The sequence below is a fragment of the Oenanthe melanoleuca genome, chromosome 1A, assembly GCF_029582105.1.
Source record: "Oenanthe melanoleuca isolate GR-GAL-2019-014 chromosome 1A, OMel1.0, whole genome shotgun sequence".
In the NCBI taxonomy this organism is placed as follows: Eukaryota; Metazoa; Chordata; class Aves; order Passeriformes; family Muscicapidae; genus Oenanthe; species Oenanthe melanoleuca.
The window spans coordinates 12,238,890-12,264,499 of record NC_079334.1 but is presented as its reverse complement, the minus strand read 5'-3'; the positions used below and the strand labels follow the sequence as shown (position 1 = coordinate 12,264,499).

Here is a 25,610-nt window from a genome sequence, read left to right as displayed (position 1 = left end):
TTCAGCTTTCCTAAGCCATAATGTAACACACACAACAACTAAACAACCTATAAGTCAATTAAAGAAATAATTAGTTCTGGCTTCATGTTCCTACCACCAAATGTTTTATTTGAGTTCTGTCATGAACAGCAGTAACCCCTCAGCATAATTTATGACACTGCATTTAGACTCTTCTCTCTTAGCTGCACCAGTGAACTCTAATGGAAATGCTGCCTGTCTAAGTCTCATTCATTCTCAAAAAACATTAAACTGGATTAAGCCTTCCTTTTGAAAAACCTTGTTACAGAGCATAAAACCCAGCCTAGCTTCACTGCATACAGCTAAAGTTTTTTGTAGAGAGCTATTAGGACTCTACTGAAAAATAATAAAAATCTCAGTTAATGCTCATTTTGGTTCTGAAAGGTGAAACTGCATAAATAGTGAAAATTAGATAAGCATCACTGTTACCTTCTGCAGGATGAGGTTCAAGTAGACACTCTCTTCCCAGTCAATGTCAGGGTCTCCCAGGCCAGGAAGCTTCTTAGAATCTCTCCGGTAAACTTCAACTTCAACCTGCTAAGGAAAACACCACATCTTTTTGAACACTACTACATAGAGGTACCTATTTCCAAACAAAAAACTGGCATCAGAAGCTGCACATCACGTAGCTTCTAGTTTTCAGTCAGGATCAGATTTTGCTGAGGATGCAAGGCTTTGTGTGGAAATGAACTGGGGAAACATGGGATGTGTAGAAAAACAGGGAAGAAAGGCGGGAGAGTCTCTCTGTACAGAAGAATCTCAGTTTTGGACAGGAGCTTCATTTATTTCTTGTAACAGGTACGTTTTCAGCAAAAATGAAATTAATAAAATCAGGGATGTACATACATATGGATTTCTCTTAACACCATCCCTCAAAATCAAGCCTGTCACTGTACTAATGCTCAACACAGTCCAGCCCATGGCTATTGCTTGTTTTCCATTGGCATGACAGTCTCTGGGAAGACAAAATCCAATCATTAAATCACAGAATATGCTGACTTGGAAGAGAGGTATAAAGATCATCCAGTCCAATTCTTGGCCCTGTACAGGACCATTCCCAAGAGTCACATCATGTGTCCCTTGGGGATGGTCCTGTGTGTCCCACAGACGATATTTTGGAAACTCCTTTGTACTGGGCTTGCATGGCCAGGTTTTGGTAGCAAGGCAGCTACAGAGGCAGCTCCTGTGAGCAGCTGCCAGAAGCTTCCCTTATGTGCAGCAGAGCCAATGCCAGGCAGCTCCAGGATGGATGTGCTTCTGGCCAAGGCTGAACCTGTCCATGAGAGTGGCAGCACCTCAGGAACAACAGGCTTAAGAAGGGGCAGGTAGATACCTGAGACTGTGACCCTGTGGAGAATCCACAGTGGAGCAGGTTCCTGGCAGTATGTGAGAAAGTAGAGACCAGACTGGAACAGGATTGCTGGCAGGGCTTGTGACCCTTTGGGGGACCCACACTGGAACTGCCTGTGTCTGTCTGAAGGACTGACTCTGTGGAAGGGATGCACACTGAAGGACTCTCCCATGGGAGGGACCCCATTCTGTATCAGGGAAAGAGTGTGATGAGCCCTCACATAAAGGACAAAAAAGTGGAGGCAATCTGAGGAACTTGCCATAACCTCCACTCCCCATGACCCTGTGTTGCCAGAGGGGTGAAGAGGTAGAGATAAACAGGAAAGAAGGCCAGGAAGAAAGGAGGTGTGGGGAGAAGGTGTTTTTAAGATTTAGTTTTATTTTCCACTGGTAATAAATAATAACTAAATTCCCTAAGTAAAGTCTGTTTTGCCTGTGACAGTAACTGGTGAGCAATCTCCCCCTGCCCTTATCCTGATCCATGAGCCTTTTGTTGTATTTTCTCTGCCCTGCCCAGCGATGGAGCAGTGTTGGTGGGCACATGGCAGCATCAACATCCCACAACTTCTTCTAAACGTTTCACACTGGAACTACTGACTGGACACAGCTATGTGCAAGATTTTCAGCTGTACTAAAAAACAAGCAAATGAAAAATCACAAATAGCCTCAGAACATAGAAACAACTCTACCTATCCTAACAAACTAAAGCAGCTGAGACAAATATAAAATGATAAGGTAGTACACTGAGGTGAATGCAGTTGGACACTTCCAATACAAATTAGATTAAAAATAAATAAAGCTAGAATACCAAAATAGAGTGAAAAACAGGGAAACAGTAAAATTTCAGGACCACCACTGTCATCAGATACCATGAATGCTGAACACACTGTTCTTAACCATTAATTTTTAAACTTAGAAATATGTTTTTAAAAGGTCTATAGACACCATTCTTCTTTTGGTTTATTTTTATTTCTTCCAAGGTTCCCATCCATGATTTTTTTATTACACAAACTAATGGCAGTTACTACAAAAAGCTAAATATGTGAGCAGATGAGAGAAACAATCTAATATATATTCATCTCCAAACAAAGGCAATATTTGCACTTCTGCGCCGAATAGCACAGAAACATGACATGAACAAAATTCCAAAAATATCCTGTGAAACAATAGCCATCCAGTCTGAAAAAATCAGAGTGAAGACAGGACTGAGTAATGGCAGGGTAAAACTCCAGCTCTACGTAACACCAGGGAAAGCAAAACTAGGTGCACAGCAGACACTGTTTCAGTCTCTCCTGCCTCTGTATCCACAGAGCCTTTATTTTAAGCCAAGTAAAAGTTAATCACCTCATAATACTGAAGTTTAAACCTCCCTCTGCCTTCAGAAGTCAGCCACTAATTTTTTCTGCTGGTGAAATTTACTCACACATGAACAACTTCTCCCCAGCAATTACAGTGCCAGTGCTCGACAGCTCTTTCACAGAATGCCTTGCAAGTCTATCACAGATCTTGACAGGAAAAGGGCTTTCTTTAACCATGTCTCCCCTGTGCACTAATTCAGGGTAGGATTCCTTGGTGTATGACCTGTGGGTCAAGGCAGAGTGGATCTTCATGAATCACAGCTCTCCATGGACTGGAGAACATGCTGGATTTCAGACAGCTGAGTCCTCCCAGGAAAACAAATCTTTCCCAGCCAGGCGTCCAGGACACACTGGTCTCCTTTTTTCCAGGTCTGCTCCTGACTCACTTGGCCTTGCCTCATCTTTGTGCTTGTTTAGCTGGCTCGAGATCAGATGTGCCCTCCTGCCAGCATGAAAAGTTATTAATAGAAACAACTGTGTAAATACTAATTATTTATTCCCAGTGAAATCCAAAAGCCAAGCTATATATTTGCTCATCCAAGTGACACTTCTGGAGCTGAAATCCATAATGCCACCTTTGTATCAAGTTTTCACAGGGTTCCTAAGCTACAGCTGGAGAGGAGAAGGACCTCAGCCAGGCTGACTTCCCACATGCCAGGGATATTTTACCAAGTTACTTCCTCAAAAACGCCAGTTAAACAACCTTTGACTAGACAGTACCTGGGAAAACACCTTGCCTTGAGAACTCATTCCAGTGATTAATCATCCTTTTGGATCCAAGTGTGCAACTTCATTTAATTTGGCTGCTTTCCTTTTGCCAGACTCTGGACCTTGTCATGCTTATATATATATACATATCTATATCTATATATCTCTATATCTATATATCTATATCTATATCTATATCTATCTATATCTATCTATATCTATCTATATGTATATATAAAAGATGGTCAATACTCAGTTTTGGGGTTTTTGGTTTTTTCGGGCTTTTGGGTTTTTTTGGGTTTTTGTTTTTTTTTTTGGTCGTGTGTTAATCTTTGCTAATCTTTTAAATAAACTTTTTTTTATAAAGTTTTTTATAAACTTTTTTTTTTAAATAAACTTTTTTTTTTAAATAAAAACTTTTAGACCTCTGAGCCTCTTATTAGGCACAGCCTCAAAACTTGTGTTCCTTTGCCACCCACTTGGTGTTACATAATGCACATCTTAAGTTATCCACTTTCAGAGAAAGCTGGAACATTTTTATCATAAAACACAAAAAAATCAATATAAGACCCCAGTCTAAGTTTAAACTCTTTGTGATAGGGTTTACAAGAAGCAGTATTTTGTTGGCAATAAGAAAACAGCCAAAAAAAGCAGGTCCTGATTTTCTTCTAAATAGAAGTCTAATGGAACTACAGATCTATTTATAAGCAGAACCATTTTGTTCAGACCACATTCACTAAAAAGAGGAAAGGGTTGAACATAGAAAGAGACAGGAAAAAGACACAGGGAATAAAATTCAAGTCTTTTTCTACAAACACAAGTTCAACAGGAAAATACTTCTAACTGTCCCCAGAGCCAGTTGCAATACAGAGACCAAAATTTGATTTCTAGGATCTTACATTGAAAGGTTTGCTTCAAAACATGGAAAAATCTGCAAGTAAAAAGCATCTTTCAAATGGTTCCATCTGCTATGAAATCAGAATGATGCCCCAGCATGTGCTCAGGTTTGAAAAGCCCCATCACATAGCATGTCCAACTCTTGTGGCTTCAACATTAGAATAATCTTTCTCACATTTATGCAGGTACTTCCTTTTACCTCTCTTTTCTGGAACAGAAAGGTGTCATTCCAAAATGATATCTTGAATTCAAACCAAGTTAAAAGGTCTTTCTAAATTCACTGACCAAAGGAACTCTAAAGTCCTCTTCCATGCTTCAGATCCACCCCCAAGCAGCTCTACTTTGTTCTGCTCCTTTCTTGTGCATTATCCATCAGCCACTTATTTTATTTCCTCATACTTTAAAAACCTCCTTTCATACTAAGTACTTTAAATGGTGTAGCATGAGTAGACATTAACAGAGCAAACTGGAATTACCACTGCAGAGAATGATCTCCATTTCCAGACAACACTTCCCTTGGGTAGCCAATACTTTGTAGTTCCACAGACACTTGAGCATCTCATCACATAGCTGGGATTTCTGTGTGCCATCCTGTTCCCTCACTGCAGTAACTCAACTCACAGCAGCAGGAAACCAGATCCCTTTGGTATTGGTACTTATGGATTGCCACAGCACAAGTCTGACATGAGACAGCAGCTGGAGCTGTTTGGCTTTCTTGCTCCATCTAAGAAGTTTCCCATAAAGTGGCAGCACCACCAGAGTGTGAAGTTGTTGCAGAGTTTGCAGGCACAGACACACATCCCCATCCATCCCCTCTCTGAGCAGCAGTATTGGTTCCCCAGGATCCAAAGCATCAGAAGAGCCACCCTGGGCAGCTGAATACTCAGTTGCTTCCATACCAGTCTCCTATATAACTAATACAGATTATGCTTCACACAGCACAAGCTATTTAGTTATAAATTTGAACTTATAAGATTGCATTTTTATCAGCATAAACACTCTGGAATTTTTTTTTCTTAGGAGAAAAGAAAAATGTCTTAAAAGAAGAATATCGTAAAAAATATGCAAGGTATAACAAAGAAGTGGTGCTAAATGCTAAACATCAGCCAGCAGGCCACAGCAGGACAAAAAAATGCATTTACATTAACATTGCAGTTAAAGTTAACTTCTAATTACACATTCCTAAGCTGGGCAGAACATTAAACCCCCTTTTCTATCTGTATCCTTTCAGCACACACTTTTCAAGTAAATTGAACCACTTTATACAGCACCAAAGGTACTACTCTAGTAAGGTGGTTTATGGATGTGAAGGAGAATTTGTGACTAAAGCAGCTTTTTATTCAAATATCCTGGTTAGACAGCAAGAACAAACTTTGGGGCATAAGTAGTCATCTTCAGCTCCTTCTGCAACAGAACTTAATCAGTTTTTCCCCAATGTACACAAGGACATCAATTCTCACCCCAGGCCTCAGCTCTCCAGTACCTTTATAAATGCAGTATCTCCAATGGATTCTCAAAGCATATGTGTGATGGCTAACAGCTGGCCTGAAAGCCTCACAGGGACAAGTAACCCTGACCAGCCTATACCTGTGATGGAAAGGAAACATCTTTGGGAGAGAGGGCACTGAGAGGAGGAGAGACTTGGCTGCAGAGAACAGACATCAGCCAATCCTTGACAAGGCAGCTATTGGTCAGTGAGCTGGGTGGCACCAAGATTCCAGCCAATTTTTAACCATATAAAAGCAAGTGGTGAACAATAAGGTTTTGTAATTGCTGCATGAACCTTGGAGTGTCACATCGTGCCTGTCTTAACTGTGACACACGTCTGCAGCATGTCCATGACTAACATCACCAAGGCTACCACTGATAGAATGTGCTTTGGAGGTGCTTCAAGCTGTAATAAGTTACTGGAATGCTTACAAGTGTCCTAAAAAAGGGTCTGATAACCTCAGATAGCAGTGTACCTCCATTAGAATGCAAATGACAAGGGCCTTCAGTTTCTTTACTCTCACTGTAGCTCCTGAACACTCCAAATCCAAGTAGGCTTACTCCTAACAAAGTGAACTAAAATCATAAAATACAACTTTCAAAATATTATTTTAGATAAAAATGTAGAGACCCTAAGGTTCAAATCAGCCTCACAAATGTTCTAAGCTAATTTAATACACTAGTAATGGGGAAAGGATGGGTTATATTGATTTCTGCAATGAAAAAAATTGAAAAAAAATAGTAAGCCATGTGACTCTGATTTAATGCAGAGCAGTCATCCTAGATTGAACATTTCACAGTGTTTTTACCAGCAGATGCCTAGTTTGAGGCTAGCAGAAGGGAGATTCAGTCTGAGCAAAAGCTACCCAGCTTTGTCTGGGTTTATGTGCAGTGATTCCTGCTCATCTGGTTCTTGAGGAGAAGGTGCAAGAAATTAATTTTAAAAAGGAAACACTGTACATAAGAGTGCCTGAAACCAGTGGCAATGCAGGTCTGTGTGACAAACAGTGCAATTTTTCCCATGTCTCTCTCTAGCTGTAGCACTTCCTTCAGCTTCAGCAAGGTTGGTTATACAGCCAGTGACCTGCCAAAAGTCACCAAAACACATCAAAACTTTACCTGCAGCACAAAGCTTTTATGGCAAAACCCCCTCCACCTCCAGATATGGAGACACCAGTCACTCCTGGCTTCCCTCTCTGTATACATCAACAGCATGATGCAATTCAGAAAAAAAAAACAAAAACCAACTATCTCAGGAGCTGCTTGCACCCTTTGGCACAGGAAAAGGGCATTTTCTTAGACCAAGAAACCACCACAAACAGAATGAGGGTTGTTGGTCTAATATCCCAGGACTTGTGCTTCCTATGCTTTACCAAGCTGGGAAGCCCCAGACATGCAGAGCCATGTTCAGTGCCCAGCAGTGCTGGAGAACAGATACTCAACAGGACACAGGCTGGGCTGGCCAGCTGGCCATGAAAACCCATCTGCTCATGCATCTGTTCAGCAGTGACATCCCTGTCTCTGCTAAATGGGAAGGAAATCAAAGGAGCCTCCTATTTTCTGGAGCATGCAGAGAAGCCCTGTGGGAAGGATACACTCCCAGTCCTGTCACACAGGGAAGCTGGTGTTACAAGCCTTCACTAGAATATTTACATCCAAGATAATATTTAAAAGGGGACAACTGTATTCAACAATGAAACAATGTCCTAAAATGAAAAGGAAAGGTTCTTTCAGATGTTATATGGAGAAGCTTTCTTAGGATTATGGCTATTGAAATTTTTACTGGTGGTAACAGCAGAGGACAGTGTAAAGAATGTCCTCCAAGACAAAATTCCTATTCCCTTTTTCTGGATACTATCAATTATTCAGAAGTTGTACCTGATCCTCCTGGAACACACTCTGGAGCCCACATAAAGGCAGCATAATGCCCAGTAGCTATGGCAACTTAACATCCACCATAGCTATAAAGCTGAAACAAAGCCCACTGCAATAAAGCAACTGCAAACTGTGCAAGAAGCAAAGTTCAGCTACAGACAAACTACCCATTTTGAAAAATTTGCTTCTGTGTCAATTACTTGAATTCTGTGCCCACAGCCCCTTTGTACAACCAAATGATCACAAACTTTGGGAACTTTTCCTTGTGCTTGTGTCTCGGTTTAGAGAAGAGTTCAGAAGAACATGCTGGAATGAGTGTTCCTCTAACAAAAAAAGGAGTTCCAACAATCCCTTTTCTGCCAATAAAAGGCTAACACTAGTGGATGAAAGTGGAAAAAAAAAAAAAGCAATTGTTTATTGACAAAATGAAGTGCCAACATGGCATAGGAAAAAACGGTGAATAAATGGTAGATACTGAACTATGAGACCTGCTGCTACTCAGAGGGAGCTGCACTCACACAGTGCATCCCTTACTGTCTCCATTGAACAACTGCAGTTGCAGTCTCAGCTTGAAACAACAAAGTCAGCTCACATGTAGCCTTTATTCCTCTTGATATTCAGTCCTGCAAAGCTGTTCCCAATATTCACATGGGTTTTAGTGCTGCTGTGACTCCTCCAATTCCTTACAACCTATTCTTTCTCCTGTCATTATGGATCTGTTTGCAGGTAGTGGCGTAATGACCTAAGACTGCCCTGGAGTTAACAATTTACTTTACCTTAGAATGAGAAGTGCTCTGATTTGTCAAGTCCAGCCCCTGAAATTTAGGGTTAATTACATTGCTCATTATCCTAACTCTTTTAGAGAAGATGAAATATCACTGCAAACATCTCCCAGCCTTGATTTGTTGGCACCCTCTCCTCCTCCCAGCCAAGTGTCCTTTTGGGGGAAGAACAGACACTGATCTGTGAGTAGCTCTGAACTGAATTGTGAAGTTCAAAAGTCAGACCCCACTTAGCTTTTAATAAGAGCAAGAGTAAAAGGCATGCAGGGCAAAGCTGCTAGAAAAAGCAGCTTCCTCCATCTTCAAAGACAGAAAACTCTCCTGTAACTTTTGCCCTTCATCACTAGAACAAAAAACTTGCTTTCCCTCCTCATCTGAGGGCACACACCAACCAACCTTTTTAGATCCTGCAACTGCCTTATGATTGTGTTTTCTCACTAAATTCTCACTTTCTTCTCATTGTTACATAAGTTTATATCTCAGTATTAAAGAAATCACATAAAAGTTAATTATAGCTCTTACAAAAGTACTTCATCACAAGGAATACCTACCAAATGCATTCTATTTTCTTCTTTTCAAGAAGTACAAGACATTCCTTCTGATTGGCAAGTCACAACCATAGAAAACAATTTAACAACCCTACACATCTGCTTTCAGTATCTACACATTGTATATGAAAAAGTTTCTGATGTGGTAAGAACGAGTAAATTATACAACTAAGAAATGCTAACAGGACTCACAGAATTAAAATTTGACTTCAACCAACCATAATTGAAATTACTTACATGAAAGGGACTCCAAAAATCTAGTTCTGCCTTTGTAACTTCAGAAATGCAGAAGAGGTATAAAAGACGAAAAATAAAAGTGTAAGTTGTTCAAATTACTGGAGCACTCTTGATGAATGCTTGAAGATGCTCATCAAACAAATGAGAGGAAAGCAAAAAAATGTGCAAACCATAAGTCACATAGGCGTGGAAACTGTTTATCCCTAGCCTGGCTGTGGCACAGGACAGTGGTTAACAGTGGCTGAGTAAGACAGGACTTGGAGTTCAAATATACTGAGTAGTATCAGCAAGGCAAGAATGACTTGGTTTTGGGATCCTAACAAAGTCATCTTTGCTGCTGCCTCACATTTGTACTATGTGAATCCCACCAACTTTCATTCCCCAAACCTGCTAAATCAGCTATTTGAAATGAAACTAAGAGATACATGTGTGACCATTTAAGCATTGGTGCTGAAAGAAGTTGCTCACTGTTGCCTTATTCCTGTATTGTTATTTTCCAGCCTTTCTGAAGCTCCTAGAGAAAGACAAGTTCCCAAAGCAACACACAGCGTGTGCCTTCTGCAGTATGCAGTCAGCAGGATTCAGGAAGATACGTTACATCCACAGGCAGCAGACACAGCCATGGGAGAAAGAACATTACAGAATGGTAATAAATCAGTGTGTTTCAAACCATCTCTGTTGAATACAGAAATGCATAAACTGCATTAGTGACCAGAAGACAAGGTGGGTGAAAACCCTGGTGCAGACATTAGACATTTAGGTTCTAATTACCAATGTTACCATAAATGTGATGATGTTATTCCAGAGCTCCAATTCAATTGCATATTAATTTCCACACTGAATCCAGACCTTCCCATACCTCTAATAAGCAAATTGACCAACCTACAACTCACAGATCAAATCCACTAAGTGCTCTGATGAACCACTGGGTCATGAGGCTTTTGGGGAGCTCCAAGCAGACGCTTTTAGCTTTTCCAGGCTGCAAGCCCAGCCTAGCAGTGCTCCTCTGTCCCTCCACTCCCCAGTGACTCAGACAGATATGCATTTCTGATACTGAATTATTCAGCACAATTCATCAGATAGAAAAACTAGGTCTGGACTTCTTCCCTTCCCAGTGGCATTGCTCTGTATAGCAGAGGATAGAGCACCTTCTTGGCTGCCATGTTTCTGTGCCATTCATATTAAAATCATATCTGATTCTGGCTTTCTTGTCACCCTATTTGACTGCTTAAGAGGAGTTCTTCAGAGACTGGAAGCAATATAAAGCAATTCATTAAAAATGCCCCTGCAGCCCACACCCCTTCCTGACTCTGGAATTTTGTGACTGTGATACTGTGAAAGTATTTCAGCTGAACACTTGCTTTGTTTCAGACAGGAATTTACTCTGGAAATAGGGCAGATGATGAGAGCATTACCACGTGTGTCACAAGCATAGTACAGGTCACAGACAGCTTGGATCATTCTGTGTGGAATGCCACACTCAACATAGTATTTTCTTCCCTTGGCTTTTTTTTTTTCCAAGCCATCTGCCACAGCACAGAGGAAATGGAGATGGCCTTGATGACCTTAAAGGTCTCTTCCAACCTGCATGATTTTATAAATGCATCATGAACAGAGGCTCTCAGCAGCATCTTTATGCTCACAGATTTAGACAATCAAATAGCACAAGTAAGCACAGGGATTTCTGGCATGGGGAACTGCAAAAGAAAGGTTTTTACACCAAAGATGTTGAGCCCCTTACAAAAAAACTGGAGTATCAATCTGATAACACCAGGGTTCCTTTTTCACGTTTCAAAATGAAAGCATTGTGTGGATGCTGAACTGCAGGACCCACTGTTCCTGCTCACTGCAACACCTCTACAAGTTCAGCAGAATGGAAGAGCTGAGGCACAACAGCTGATTCTGTACCAACTTGGATGTGTTACAATAATTGTTTGTTCCCACATACTGCCCATGAACAAGGAGAAAATTTATACAGCAAAAAAGATTCAGTTTTTGGCGACTTGTTTTCTCAGCAGCATTTGAGTGGTTGCATGGGACTGTCACGAAGTATAGCATAGAGCTCTTCTGGAGACATCCTGTTTGCTTGCAGTGCTGAAAAAACCCCCAATGCTGGAACAGAGCCAGCAGTAAAAGATTCTTCAAACTTGTATTTTTATTAAATGCTGAGTTCAGGTCGTTGAATCTTCCAGGCAGCCAGACGGTGACAGTGAATTACAGATTCAGTTAGGAAAACCCTGTGATTTTCTGTGCAAGTCATGTGCCTGAAGTAATTTAGGTTTGGAAACTGACTGGTCACACCACAGGCAGTATTTGTTGAGTCACACAGATCCAGATGCACATGAACATGTAAACCATGGCTCTGCTCAGTTCTGTCTCTGAAGCTGCAGTCACAACATCAGTAGCTTAAGCTTTTTGAAGCCTTAACAGTCCTAATGACTATCCTGTGCATTTGGCAGCAACTCTACTCCCCCACATTCAGAGGATGCTGAAGAAAATGGGAACTAGTCCAATATCCAGGCAAGCTCAGAACACGTACCCAGGGTATCTTACATTTATCTTTTTTATTGCTTTGCCTTAGAAATATGGCACCTTTCCAGGTGACAAGGCACGATGAAAGGCAGAATGCAACCTGCTGGTCTATTACTGAAGTTTTATCTTTGTTTCCCAGCTGTCTGTGTAACACTATATACTTGCATCTTCTGGATTCCCCGGAGAAAGTAAAGCTGCTCTCTACAGAAAGATCAGAGATACTCAATCTTGACCTAACAACATTTTAAAATCATAATCCTAAGTCTAACCACATTAACCTTTCAAACTTGCAATGTCCACGACCCTTTGGAAGTGAGGATCAGGGCTCACATTTTCCAGTAGGTCACATCAGCTGGCATGAGAGGCAGCAGCAAAGCAGTTTTTGAGTCTCAACTTAATATTAAGAGCGACAAGTCAAAGGGACTTCACTTTACAAAACTCTGCTAAATTCCTTAACCTTGGGAAAAGCTACACTCCACTGTGCCTTGGTCTGCAAAGAACCTGACACAGGGGGTCTGTGGTTTTGCTTAGACACCAAGAGAAGATTTATCTTCAAAACTTGGGAAGAAAAACTGCAAGAGTGTTATTGTGACATGCCAAGGAAAGACAGAATAAAATGTACTTCTCTGGGATCCAAGAGTCTGTGTATATAGCCCAGAATCCAATATGGCAGCTCTGCCCTGGCATTCACATATCAAGAACTTAATTGCTGTTTCACCCATCTATGCTCAGTTTAGAAATTGGTGGGAAGGAAAAGTGAAGCAAATGGAAAGCCACTTAGACCAGGCAGAGTGCAAAACAGATAATTCAAAAAGCCTTTAAAAATAAAATTTATGATAGTAGAGAAGTTTACCACCAGCACCTTCTAGACATCCCAAATGGTACAATTCATTACTTCAAGCTGTTGTGACTAAGCTGCACCCAAAGTACTTCTCATTCAGTCTTAAAACTGAGCAGAACCTCTAATCTTGACCTTACCAGTTTTTTTCTGCTTATCCTCTGTTACACTTCAATTTAAAATCAAATGTTATTGCCAACACTCTTTCACCTCCAGTAAGCACAGAAAAACCCAAACCCACAAGCAGGAACTACTTTTAATCAGACAGGACAGGCACCAAAGCCTGGGAACCACTGGATTCATTGACACTTGCTTCCCACTGACACATACCATCACACCAGGGCATGGAAATGACACAAACAAGCACTACCATTGTCAGCATTCAGACAAACAGCCTCTCCTCACTCAATCCCTTTTGTCATTGTCATCAGTGTGATGATTGCTGTCCTCAAAGCTGCACAGATCTTATTTTCATGGACATAAACTAATGTTCTGAGCTGACACGGGACAACGAGTCCCCTCTGCCAGCATTCTTCAGCCAAAAGCTGCAGCAGCCAGCTAAGCACAGAACACATTTATAGTAGTGTTTGTGGAAGAACTACAATGAACTTGCTTCACTGTACACCCAGACTACAAAGTCATCCTCAATGTGGTCCATGAAGAAATCATCACCAGACCATTTGTCTCAGCCTGGCATAAAGCAGTAGCCAACAACTCCTGTACAGCTCCAGTTCTAGTCCTAAATGTCCCCAAACAACTCTGAACTTTCCCCTTCATTTGCCTTTTCAGTCTACCCCTGGAAATCTAAATGAGAGCACAGCTTGGTGGGTGGCAGGGAGGCTTGCACTTCCATCCAGCTTCTACAGATACCAGGCTCCATCTCCCTCCCCTTTAAGCATATGACTTTGGCATTTTGTCATCATTTTTCAAGGACGAATGTCCAAAACTACATTAAAACACCATGTAGTCATAATTCAAAGTGTAGGAGTAGTTGTTTGGTGTCTCACTGCACTGGACAGGCTCAAAAATCAGATAAAAGAGGGGTTGGAACTACAAAGCAGTGAAGTGAAATCAGATAGGAGGACAACTGAACAAGTACCAATGAATCACCAACTATGAAGTTTCACAAAGCAATTGAAGTATCTCAAAGTCACAGCAAAGGTTCCATTCTCAGAAGCCATGCAAAATACAGCCAGCCACAGGAGAGTTACAAAATGCTGCATGTGCTATAAGGCCCACTCCTCATCCCAGCTGTTACTGCACACGATTCACTGATGAATTATTGTAGTAACCACCACTTATGCAACCTCCTCACAAACAGAAATTATTTATGGTGCTTTTAGAAAGCCTAAATAATGCTCTGAGAGTAAATGCAAGGGTTTATGTCATTGTTACCTATCCACAAGTGGTTCAAACACTTTAAGCTAATGAATCAGTTAAACAGATTGATGAGGGGTCTGTGAATGAATTCAAGCAACTAAGCTGTCTCTGAGATTTGGTTTCCCTGTTGAGAAGGACAAGAGGTTAAACAATCCATGCTTTTACCAGGCTGAACAAAGCCATTATGATTTGATGTGAAACAGGGATGCTTTTATAGTCACCTAAACAACAATCAGGATGGAAGTTTCCTCCACAAGACTTAAAGCTCCAAATACACTAGATGAAGACTAAACCACTCATCTGACAGAGAAAGAACCGTATTTTGCATCTTCTCCTTAGTGATTGTCACAATGGAAGTTGGAGGGCCAGGGAGAAGAGAGAATATAATTCTGTCCATTTTCTGTGTCTTCATCAAAATGTGGGAAAATCTTCTGCAATCTTTTTCTCAAGGGAACCAACAACTGTAGCTCTTTACACCATCACATTTGAACCCAGAGAACTCTTGTATAGCTGGTTACAAACACTTTCACATCCACCATCCACAAATACCTGTGATTCAACAACAGTGTCAATTATTTATATGTGTCAGGAAATTAATCTCTGTCTTTTCCTTCTCCATTTATCTTCTTGCAGCCACCAACCTTAATTCCCAATAAAACCATCCTACCTCTTGCTTCTGTTTCCCCTACCTAAGATGAAAACTGCCATGGAATGCTAAGAAGTTTCTCAGGTCTCTAATGGGGAAATACCCATGCAGCAGCACTAGGACACCTGACTATGTTTGCAAGGAACAGTAGTTCTTTATGAGGGGCATACTGTCTTAAATGTAGACCATGAGAATACAGTAGTTTCTCCACTGTTTGTCATTGCTGTACCCCAGCTTTGGGAGGCTGCTTCTATTTTGTTACTGAGTACACCCAACAGATGTTCATTCCTGATACTCTGGTTATCTCAGACAGTTTTCTTCTACAAATACCAGTGTGACCATCTTCCTTCTCCTTTTTTTCTCCCTTCCTACAGACTTATGCTATAAGTTTATAAAGTATCGTCACTGAAAAGCAAAACAAAAATCAGCTTTCCAAAGAGGCAGGTAAGCTTTCTGATCTTCTCAAGTCTATGATAGTGCACCTCATTTACACTGCTGCTGATGTTACAAAATCACAGAATCATTAGGGTTGGAAGAGACCTCTGGAGATCACCCAGTCCAACTCCCCTGCTAAGACAGGGTCACCTGGTGTTCATGACCTTAACCGTGGTATTTCCTTACGGATCAATTTTGTACAGCACCTGGAGCTGGAAATTCCTTATCCTTGATTTGCAATTCTTCAGATGTGTCACGTACTCTCCAACATCAAATGCCATGTTAGCTGAAGCCTCCCAAGTTGAAATACATCATTACTCACCTTCTTCCCCTCCGTGCTCTCCCCGCTGCCATAGGACAGTTTCCGACGGACGTAGAAGAGCATGTCGTCCTGCCGGGGGGCCCACTTCTCCATGAAATATGTTGAAAACATCCAAGTCCAGAACACAATACGGTCATCTTTGAAACACCCTGGGAGGCACAAGAGAAAGGAGAGATAAGAGTTGTGAATGAGGACACCACTTTCACTTGTGCTTAATGCAACAGCAGAAGTGCAGCTCTAAGTTCTTCTATGGTGCAGCCCAGCTGTCACTTGGCCTGAGCCCACAGCTTATCCTGGGCCATTGTCAAGCACATCCCAGCAACCAATCTGTCCCTCTACCCCACAGGCACAGGTCAGGGCCTAGGAGCAGACCCTGGCTCTGCCTGTGCTATGGAAAAGTGCAGAGCCAACACACTGGGGGAGAACACATCAAAGCCACACTCGAGCACTTTCAAAGACATGTGGTGACAGTACGTGCTCCAGTTGAAGCCACAAGGTGCCAAAAGGCTTCTTGGGGTCTTGGGGATCACAGCCAATCCTTCAGGAACTAACAACTGATGCCTTCCTTAAACCAATACACAGGAACAAGAATGTACCAGTGTACGGGTGACTGTAGTTCTCTCTGACAAAGGAACAAAATCCAACTCAAGGAACCAATGAGTTCACAAGCCTTGAATCCCAATTATACAATAAAAAGTGGGAGGAGAAGGGCAAAAATGGGAAGAGGAAGATGCCACAGTCTCATTCAAGGAGAAAAATTACGTCAGCATCAGCAATAGCACTGCAGTTGGCCTCTTCCCAAGAAAAGGAGGCACAGTAGAGGTGACATTTTGTGTAACTCTTCAAAGCACTTAGCTGTAATAAAGCAGCAAAGAGTGCTGCACCTTATGTATTGTTAAAGATAAGAAGAGAACACAGTACTGTGCCTGGTGATAGGAGAGCTGATTACTACTCCATGGAGTGATTGCATCCCTCCCCAAAGCCCTACAGAGAGAAAACTGGCTGTTACAATCAATCTGTTTTAAACATGTGAGGAAAGAAACACTAAAAAAAATAGAAATAATTATATTGCTGTCAAACAACAAAAACCTAAAATAGATAGTGGGGATAATGGATGACTATTATGTCCAAGACAGCAAGACAGGTGGGGTGTATGTACACACATGCAACTGCCAACCCCTCCTCCAGAACATCTACCCTTTACAGGACATCCTCACCACATTTCCCTACTTCACTCCATGTGCAGTATTTGCCAGAAAAATCTTTCTTCCAATCTTTAATTACTGGGGTGGGCAGGAGATTAGATTTTCAAAAATTTAGGAGACAGATGTCTGACTGAAAGAAAAATATTAAGTGTCTCCAAAGTAAATAAAAAAGTAGTATTGAAACCACAATAAAAATCCACTGATGGACCATCCACAGAATATGTTAACCAACATCAAGCAGGACAGTATTTGAAAATATGTATATAGCTGGTTTAAAAAAAATAAAAAAAAAAAAAAAATGCTGATGGAGAACAGAAAAAGGCTGAGGTAGTTAGTTCCCAGTGCAGGTTAATTCTAGGCCACACTGCAATTACTTTACTTGCATGACTGCAGCAAAGTAGTTTCAATTACTTAAGGCAGCATGGAACATAATGTGTAATCCTGAATAAAAACTGCACTAAATACTTGAGTACTTAAGGACTATCCTTTTCCCCCCCACCCCCCACCCCCAGTGGACAAATGGAATCAAGCACTGGAAAGATCAGGTACAGAAACCTGGGCATTTTCATCATGGAAATGTCTCCTTAGGGCAAGGATCAACAGTTCTGTGTATAGCAAAGAGTTACACCAGAGAGCATACCATGCAAGAGTGGATTCCAGTGTGTTCAGACTCACAAAACCAGCCTGAAAAAGGACAGGATTATCACTGGTCTGTATATTCTCACAGGAACATCAAGAAAAGAAAAAGAACTATTCAGGTTTAAGGACAAACCTTGCTGGCACAAGGACAAATGGCTCTAAACTACCCACTGACACATTTTCAGGCTGGAAATTCAAAGCTGATTCCTAAACATTCAAGCTCCAAAGCTCAGGAGCAGCTTCCTTAGCTGGGATAGTGAAGGCAAAAATCCCTGCAGCTAAGACAGAGCTCAACCTGGTTAAGAAAGTTCCTGTGGTACTTGTGACAGCCAAGGACACCATGACCCAGTCCTGCCTCTATATTTAGCAAAGAGTAGAAAATGGAACATATTCATCGTGATGAACTAATAGTCTCAAAGATACTTATTAAATCTCATGGTGTTAGAGTATCTGAATTCCCAGCCTTAACTAGATGGGGAGAGAAGAGGAAAGAGGGAAAGAGGATTGCCCTGAGTTCCTCTGAAGTTCTAAGAAAGAAAACGGAAAAACTAAAAAAGAATGTACATTCAGTAAAAACCATCTCTGAAAGTGCTCTAGTGTTCAGAAATACACTGCTTTGATTTGCTCCATACACAAGGAAACAAAATAACTCTAGGCAAGGCACTCTTAGATTCATAACACAAAATCAAATTACCTAAATCCAGCATTATAAAAAAGGGTTTATTAATCACTTCTAGATTCTTACAGTACATGCAGAACTCTGAGAAACTGTCCATGAGCTGCTGACACCATCAGGTGTGTTTTAGGCTATAAACCACAGGAATTACTATGCTCACATAAGTAATTAGGGGTGGTTATAGCATATATATTTAGCATATATATATATATATATATATATATCATATACATTTCTGGGTAATCATACCTGCAGGAGAACAACAGAACTGGGAAGGATACCAGGACTTTGTGTGTGCCTTTACCCTTGCTGGGGAACACAAGGTCAAACTGATTCCACAGATTCAACCTTAGTCTAAACAGAAAACCTGGGGACAAAAGTGCTGCAGCACTGAACCTACTTCAGCGCTGCAGCACAATGCAGGGGAAAAAAACCTGGAAACCCTTACAGCCACCTTGGATCACTGTCAATTCCAACCCCACCTGCAGCTGATGAGATGTAAAACTCTTCTCCATGCTTCAGAAATGCTTGCAGATCCTGCTGTAATTAATACCAGCCTAAAGATGCTGTGATTGTTGTGACTGCAGTGGCTAAAGGACTCAGCCTAAAGCCAAAAAGAGCCAAACCACAGCAAAACAGCTGCTTTTATTCAATTCTAGTAGAAGCAGAGAGGATATGCAAAGCACACAAGAAGAAATAATCTTTAAAATCTACTATTAAATTGCACCAACTTGCAAAGGAGACAACAACATTTTTATTTGTAACCAGAACTTCTTAAAACTTGAGAGGGAGAAAATCTATTACAATTTAAACCCAGAAACTGTCAGATCCAGTATGTCCACTCAGGAATGCCTTTACCTATTAGATCCCCACTTTACAGTGATTTTGGTCATTTCACTGGAAGCCTTCCAGCTTTGCCAAGAAAAAAATTTGAAACAACTATAGTTGAGAGCATGTAGCAAGTCAGCTTCCTGAAAACACTCTTCCCCTAGCAAATCCTGCTTCAAAAGGAATAAAAGGGAATTAAGAGCTCAGACTATAAATCTTAATAAACCCAAAGTTGGTTATATAATTATGAGATCTTTGTCATGAACAAATTCTAACTACAACAATTACTGTAATTATTAATTTACATGTATTCTATCCTCATTAGAAGTAAAATTTATGCCAACTGCTATGCAATAAATGTCTTTCTCCTTACCTATTAGGTTTTTATACTGAACATTCATTTTGGGGAACTGACTCCATATCCACATAGGAAATAATGAATTTTTTTTTAATGGTTTCCAAAATATCATTGGATAAAGGGAAGTGTCAGGTTATTATTTTGCCTCAAATGAATAGAAGAAAAGACTTCCCATTCAGTGGATAATCATTTTTTCAGCATGTACCACTCAGAGCTTAGGGGAACAATAATTTCAGCTAGACAAGGTTTTTTCCTATGCTCTTATTCTTTTAGTCTGCCAGGAGATACTCCTCACTGTGAAACATTATAAAACTCATTTCATCCAACACTGCCACAGTGATCACCTGTAAAATAATCATCCTTAGATGTTTAGGGGTTAATTAAACACTAATGAAGATCTTTACAACCCCAGCATGGTGACGAAATGAGAGTTTGAAGCAATTCACACTGTACTTAATTTTCAGTTTAGCCAAGCATTCTGCAAGGACAATATAAGAAGTGCCTCACATATATTAAAGCTACCTTTACCAGAAATCTAAAGTTCAGGCTTCTTCCTACTTCCTGACTACATACATCCCTACTTAAGCCCTTCAGCTTGACCTTATAAAAACAGGACTCCAGAGAACTTCCAGATGTTCAATGGCAAGCAATAGTTGGAAGGCAGGTGACACAGAAGGAGTAACTTTCACTGGCAGAACTTTGGCTAAAAAAGGAAGGCATCATGGTAACAGCAGCAACAGGGGCAAGGCAGACATCACAGACACAACCCTCCTCTTACCCTAAAGTAGTTAACTATTCTACCCCACCAAGGTGTGTGGCATACACACATCTATCAATCTAAGATGATTAAGGCTCAGTATTATCTCATTTAGAAAAAACCTGAGATCTCTAGCTTATATGTTTATTCAGAAAACATCTGGAGATGAGCCAAGAAATCCATAAAAGGGTGTGGAACCTGGCTGCAGAGAACTAAGAATTGATTTAAAGGAAATCCATACCTGCACACTGGGCTCCCTAGCTGTGCAGTTATGAATTCAGGAAGTCTCACAGTGCCTGTGCCATCTCAGCTTTTTGGTGGGATGCAATCAAATGGTCTGGAGAAAGTAGAATGGAAGCTCTCCCCGTTCTCCTAGCTAAACTCAGGAAGCACTCAGCCTCCCTTCCTCCACTTGAGTCTGGGAAAATGAGCTGCTTCCCTCCTTCCAGCTTCAGAGACTGAAGAATCCCATTAAGGTAGGCAGAAAGGAGAGCAGCAAAAAGCACCACCACAGAGGAGCAATGAAGAACCTAAAGGGCCTAAAGGGTTTCTGATGCTGCTCCAGCAGAAAAAACCCAAACTGACTGAAAAAGAAGAAAAATTGTCAACAAAAACAGGTATTGATTGTCTTTTCTTTAGCTTTAGAAAGGGATATTCAACATGGAACCATGACAGAATAGCCTTAAGAATAAATCTATGTGTTAGAACATGATTGGCTGAGAAAGGCCACACTGTAATTAGACAAAATTTCTTAGTATTGGATTAGAAACATAAATATCCTTGTTGGCAGTGTTTTATTGGTTAATAAGTCCTAAAAAGATCTTGTAACCATAAGTCTTGTGACTTCTGGTCATGCCCTCAACACCTGTAATAAGAACTCACATTTTCTGTAGAAGAAAAATAAACTGCACTTTCTACCAAAATCAAACAATTAAAGGCAAGGATAGCTGGTGCCAATCTAACACATTTCACAGACTTCCTAATAAACATAATTATGGTATGTCTATAATACCTTTTTGGGTTTTTCTATCTTCTAATTAGTCCCTGGCAAGCAAGAAGAGTGCAAACACTGCCAGTGCTCAGAGATCAGAGCAAGGGTCCTCCACGAAGCTGCTCTCATTTGACTGAAGACAGCAGAACAGAGCAAACCTTTAGACTGTTGATCAGTCAGTTATTTCTGGTTTATTAACAGTATCTGATCTATCCAACAGAGACAAACGACTGATCTCTTTGCAGACTTTTGCAAAAGGCCCAACTTTGTACAAAAAAGCAGCAGTACATTTATTCCACCATCTGTTGATTTTATGTGAAAGTCCATATATCCAGGCACCTAAATATACAAAACTCTTACTAAGTGTAACTACATATTGTCCTAACTGCTAAAGCATGTTTTTTAGGAGGTTACCATAATTGTCCTATTAAAAATATTATCACTAGAGAAGTATTGCCTGTACCTCATCCATCTGGTGGTGTCTTTTGAGTTACCTTGCTTTTTCTATTTAAATCACGCTTTTACCAAACTCAACAAAATTGGTCTTGCTGTCCTACACCAATCTCTGAAACCCAAAATCTGTTTTCTTACCTTTTCCTGTGGCTCCTACTGTTTTAACCTCTCCTCCTCTTGACAGAAACTGCCTCTTCTCCATGCATCTACTCAGAATTAAAGCCAGACCACAACTAGACTAATGAATATAATACCACGCAGTCCTTTTAGGTACTGCTCATTACTGCTGTGCCTAACAGCACTTAATGCATGTCTCATGTATTTAAGGACTTAACCTGGCCCCAGTGGTATCCATTGACTTTTGGAATGGAGAGAGGAGAGCTCATGGCGAAGAGAATCTTCAAACACAATCACCAATTCTACAATTTGCAGGAAAAAGTTTAGGAAATGGAAGGTCTCAGCTGGTTTTCAAAAGAAAACACATGCTTTGGGATAAAAAAGTTTTAAGAGATGGCTCTAGTTCACCTATGAAAGGTCTAAGGAAGAAAAAAGCAGACAAAAGAGGTTCTAGCCTCGCAAACCTCCCCAGCTGGAGAACACAAAGTAGAGGGCAAAGCACAGAGAGTAGGGTTTAACATCTCATCACCTCAATGGTCTTTTTCAGCATTTAATTTAGGGTCTAAAAATTTAATTACCTCCTCAGGGAGTCAGGGGCAGGGGGTGTGAGGCACAGCACTTCTGCACACTTTTTTTTCATCAAGAAAAAGTCTAACCAGAAGGAGATAAAACAGTGAGAACAGAGTCAGACAGCTCTAACCATAGTACCTGCTCATTTTGAAGGAGCTCTTTCACATATTTAGACACTGAATTCAATGAGAAGCATACACAAATAATCCAGGTTGTACAGAAGGCATGAAAATTCAGGCCAAAAAACCACCAGAAGAGGATTGTCTGCCCCCATCTCCAACTCTTTTGGCTTGAGTAAGTCACTTATCAGCCCTGCCTGACTATCCCATCTGTCAGGATAAGGCAATATTGTCGACCCGCCACAGAGACAGAAAAGTTTAATAAATAAATACCTTCAAAAGATTTCATTTATACTTAATGAGAAACATGCCTTAATCTATCCTTTGTCAAAGATGCTCTCAGATATCTAGATTATGATTCTAAAGTAGTGTAAGCAGAGATGAGCCTAAGAGCATCCATGGAACCATAGGGAAGATACCAAGGACCTATTTAGACACTGATTATCAGTGTAAGTACCATCTAGAAGTACCACTTAGTGTCCTGGCAGGACACCACAGAATTGCAGTTTAACCTCCTCCTAAACCATCTCCCTGCCAGCACTTTGATCTGCTTTGGTTAATTAAACAGTGACACAAAGAGCTTATTTTCCTTGTCTCTTACGAGCTTCTTGGGATTAACACTGGGGCATTATTCTGCAGCACGATGTCTTACATTGGGTTTAATGATCAAAATTATATATCCAGTAACTCCACAGAGTTACTAAAAGATCAGCATAGAAATACCACAAAGTAGCTAAACTCAGATACTCAAAAACTGCACAGTATGACATTAAAGAATATTTCAAGTTCTCCCTTTTCACTTCACAGTGAAAAGCATCAGGCATTCCTGTTGAGGAAATCCCTTAAAGAACACTTTCCTTTTAATGCCAAGGAATACAAAAACATCATGTAAGAACAGTGAGTCAAGCCCAAGGGCTGTTTGCCCTAGTATTGTGCCTTGAACAGCCGGCCCTGGAGGTGGACAGCGAGGAGCAAAGGATGATGCAGGAGTACATTACCTTTCTCCTCAGCACCTCACAGTCCCCAGGGTTTCTGTGCCAGAGACCACTGAACCTGGCAGCTCCTGCTGGATGGCCATTCTAGCCACCTGTTCATCATCTCCTTGGACACACCTAGACTTTCACAACCTACTATTGCTTGTGACCATGAATCCCACACCTTTTACCATACAGGAGGTGGTTTTGTTTGGTTTGGGAGCTTTTTAGGGGCTTGGGGCTTTCCTACCAATTTCCAACTCTAAACAGTGGTTTTATTCACAGAATGGCAAGTGAGCAATTACTGCCTACACATCATATTCACACAATCTACTTCACAAGTATCTTGTGGCACACAGGACCTGAAGCATCCCTTTGCCAAGCTGACAAGTCCTACCCTACCAGGCAAGTATCCCCTGTACAAGTCACCCCCATAGCACCTCTACGGCCCTTCTCTGAATCTTTTCAAATCTACAATATTAAAGATGCCATGGAAACTTTCTGTGGCAAAACACTGATTTCAATCCCTTCCCTCACCTGACATCCTCTGCTTCTAACCTGCTTCTAACATCTGACATCCTCTTTTGACTGCACTGAACACAGGAACAATTACAGCTCCCAAATTAGGTAATACCAACTTGCTTTGTAAAGATGATGTTTGTTAATCAGCTAAACCCAGGGGCAGAGTTTTTAATGCAACAAGTTTTGGGGCAAAAACATTCCTTTTCTCTGCGCTTCATATTTCACTGCAGAGCTGTAGCAAACGAGAAGGAAGAGGCCTTATGCACAGGCAGAACAGTGCAGATTTCAAATGTGCTTGTGCAGAAGTGGACACCTTACCAGGCTTAGAAGAGGGTACATCAGAGCTTCTGCAGGCAACACTTCAAACACAACCAGGCTGTGAAACTGCACAGCTTTGCATTAAGAAATTCTACCCCAGAGCTCTTCACTTTCAATGCATCTTTATCAACAATACCTTACATAGGAAAGCTCAATATTTAATATGCTTTAATTTTCCAAGATTAAATTTATAAAAACCCACTGTATCAGCAACTGAAACAATTCCACCCACCTGAGGAACACCCTTGACACTGAAGAGCAATCAACCAACACAAGTTTCTCAGTTGCCTCCCTTGCTCCTAACATCTTGTACAGCCATTTCTGAATCCAAACAACTCTTTTCTATTTTCTGTTTTACTGAATTCCCCCCCAAGAGAGAAGGAATTCACAGAGGTAAACCTGAGTGTGGCTTTAGGCACATCTGCAATGCTCAACAAAGGGAGAACAGTACACAACACAAAGGGGTTCTGTTAAGGACCAATTGCTTTTTCTATGGTGAACTGTGCACCTCCTTAATACAGGAAACAGCTAAAGGTCAGTAGAACTCCCACAGAGAACTGTTACCTTATGGGAGAAGGTACACCACAGTTCAACTACTAGAGTTAACATGCATTCTCTTTCAGCTTTGGGGTTTTGTTTTGGTTTTGGGTTTTTCTCTTCCTATTTTCTCATCAAATTTATTACCAAAGGTTTTCTGCCCAGTAGTCATCTCACATTCTAGACATCAATAACATATCTTATCTACATCCTCAACTGCTTTCTAAAGTACTTGTGGTCGCTTCAGAAAACTTCAGTTTCTAGAACACTTTTAATTCCACCTTCTGAGCTTCACAAATAATCTGCCACTTTGATTACATTTAAGTTCCTTTTCCCTTTGTTTTCTCTCATGTGGAGGAGCACAGAATGACCTTGCAGAAGTCCAGCACAAGTTAATGTATTATTTAAGTTGAAGACACATGAAGAGAACAGCTCAGCTGATGCTGCAACTCATGCTAAGGTTTACACAACAGCCATGCAGTATCATGTATTACAGTAGTGGAATGCACTTGATGCTGGCTGCCAAAATGCAAGGGATGCACAAATTTTTGTGTAGCATTTTGAAAGTCCACTAAAAGTGACAAAGGTATAACTGAACATGACTGAGGTTAAACACTGGCCACAAAGTTTGGCTGGGGTTTCAGAGCTTCCTCAAATTTGGACCCTTTGACTTCTCACATCCTGGAAAAAACAGTATTTCTTATTTGTTACACATTTCATGCAGGTAGTAAGAATATTGAAGGAAAGAAGTGCTCACTTGCACAAAACCATCAAGAAGTCTCACTGTTTGGACTCTGGGCATTAGAGTTTTCTCCTTTATTCTCCTTGCATGGTTTCTGTGTTACCCACAAGTGGAAGGTAGGAGAGACATTACTTTCTTTCATCCACATTTGTTTCAAGTCTTCACTTACATTTTTACCTACACTTCTTCCACAGCAGAAAATTGCTTCATAACATCATTGCCAAGAAGACTAATACCATCTTCTCCAGAAAAAAATACATTTGCAAAATGTATTCCTAAATTCCTAAACATCTTCCTGCAGGTCTCTTCTTTACTATTACATCATATGCTGAAGAAACCATCATTTCAGTTAACACTCAACATTGGATCAAAGCCCACATAATTTAAAAG

General features: G+C 40.8%; 1 protein-coding gene across 2 annotated transcripts in view; it reads right to left on the bottom strand.

Annotated features, from left to right (window-relative positions):
• The window catches only part of KIAA0930 (KIAA0930 ortholog), a 56,461-nt gene that overhangs the window by 18,258 nt on the left and 12,593 nt on the right, over nucleotides 1-25,610 (bottom strand). Inside the window, exons 2-3 of one of the 2 annotated variants that reach the window (XM_056482506.1) lie at nucleotides 15,415-15,563; nucleotides 448-555 (exon numbers count right to left, since the gene is read on the bottom strand). In XM_056482506.1, coding sequence (XP_056338481.1) covers nucleotides 448-555; nucleotides 15,415-15,563 — 257 coding nt within the window. The remainder of the gene's footprint in view (nucleotides 1-447; nucleotides 556-15,414; nucleotides 15,564-25,610) is intronic. The other variant, XM_056482507.1, reaches the window with a different exon arrangement.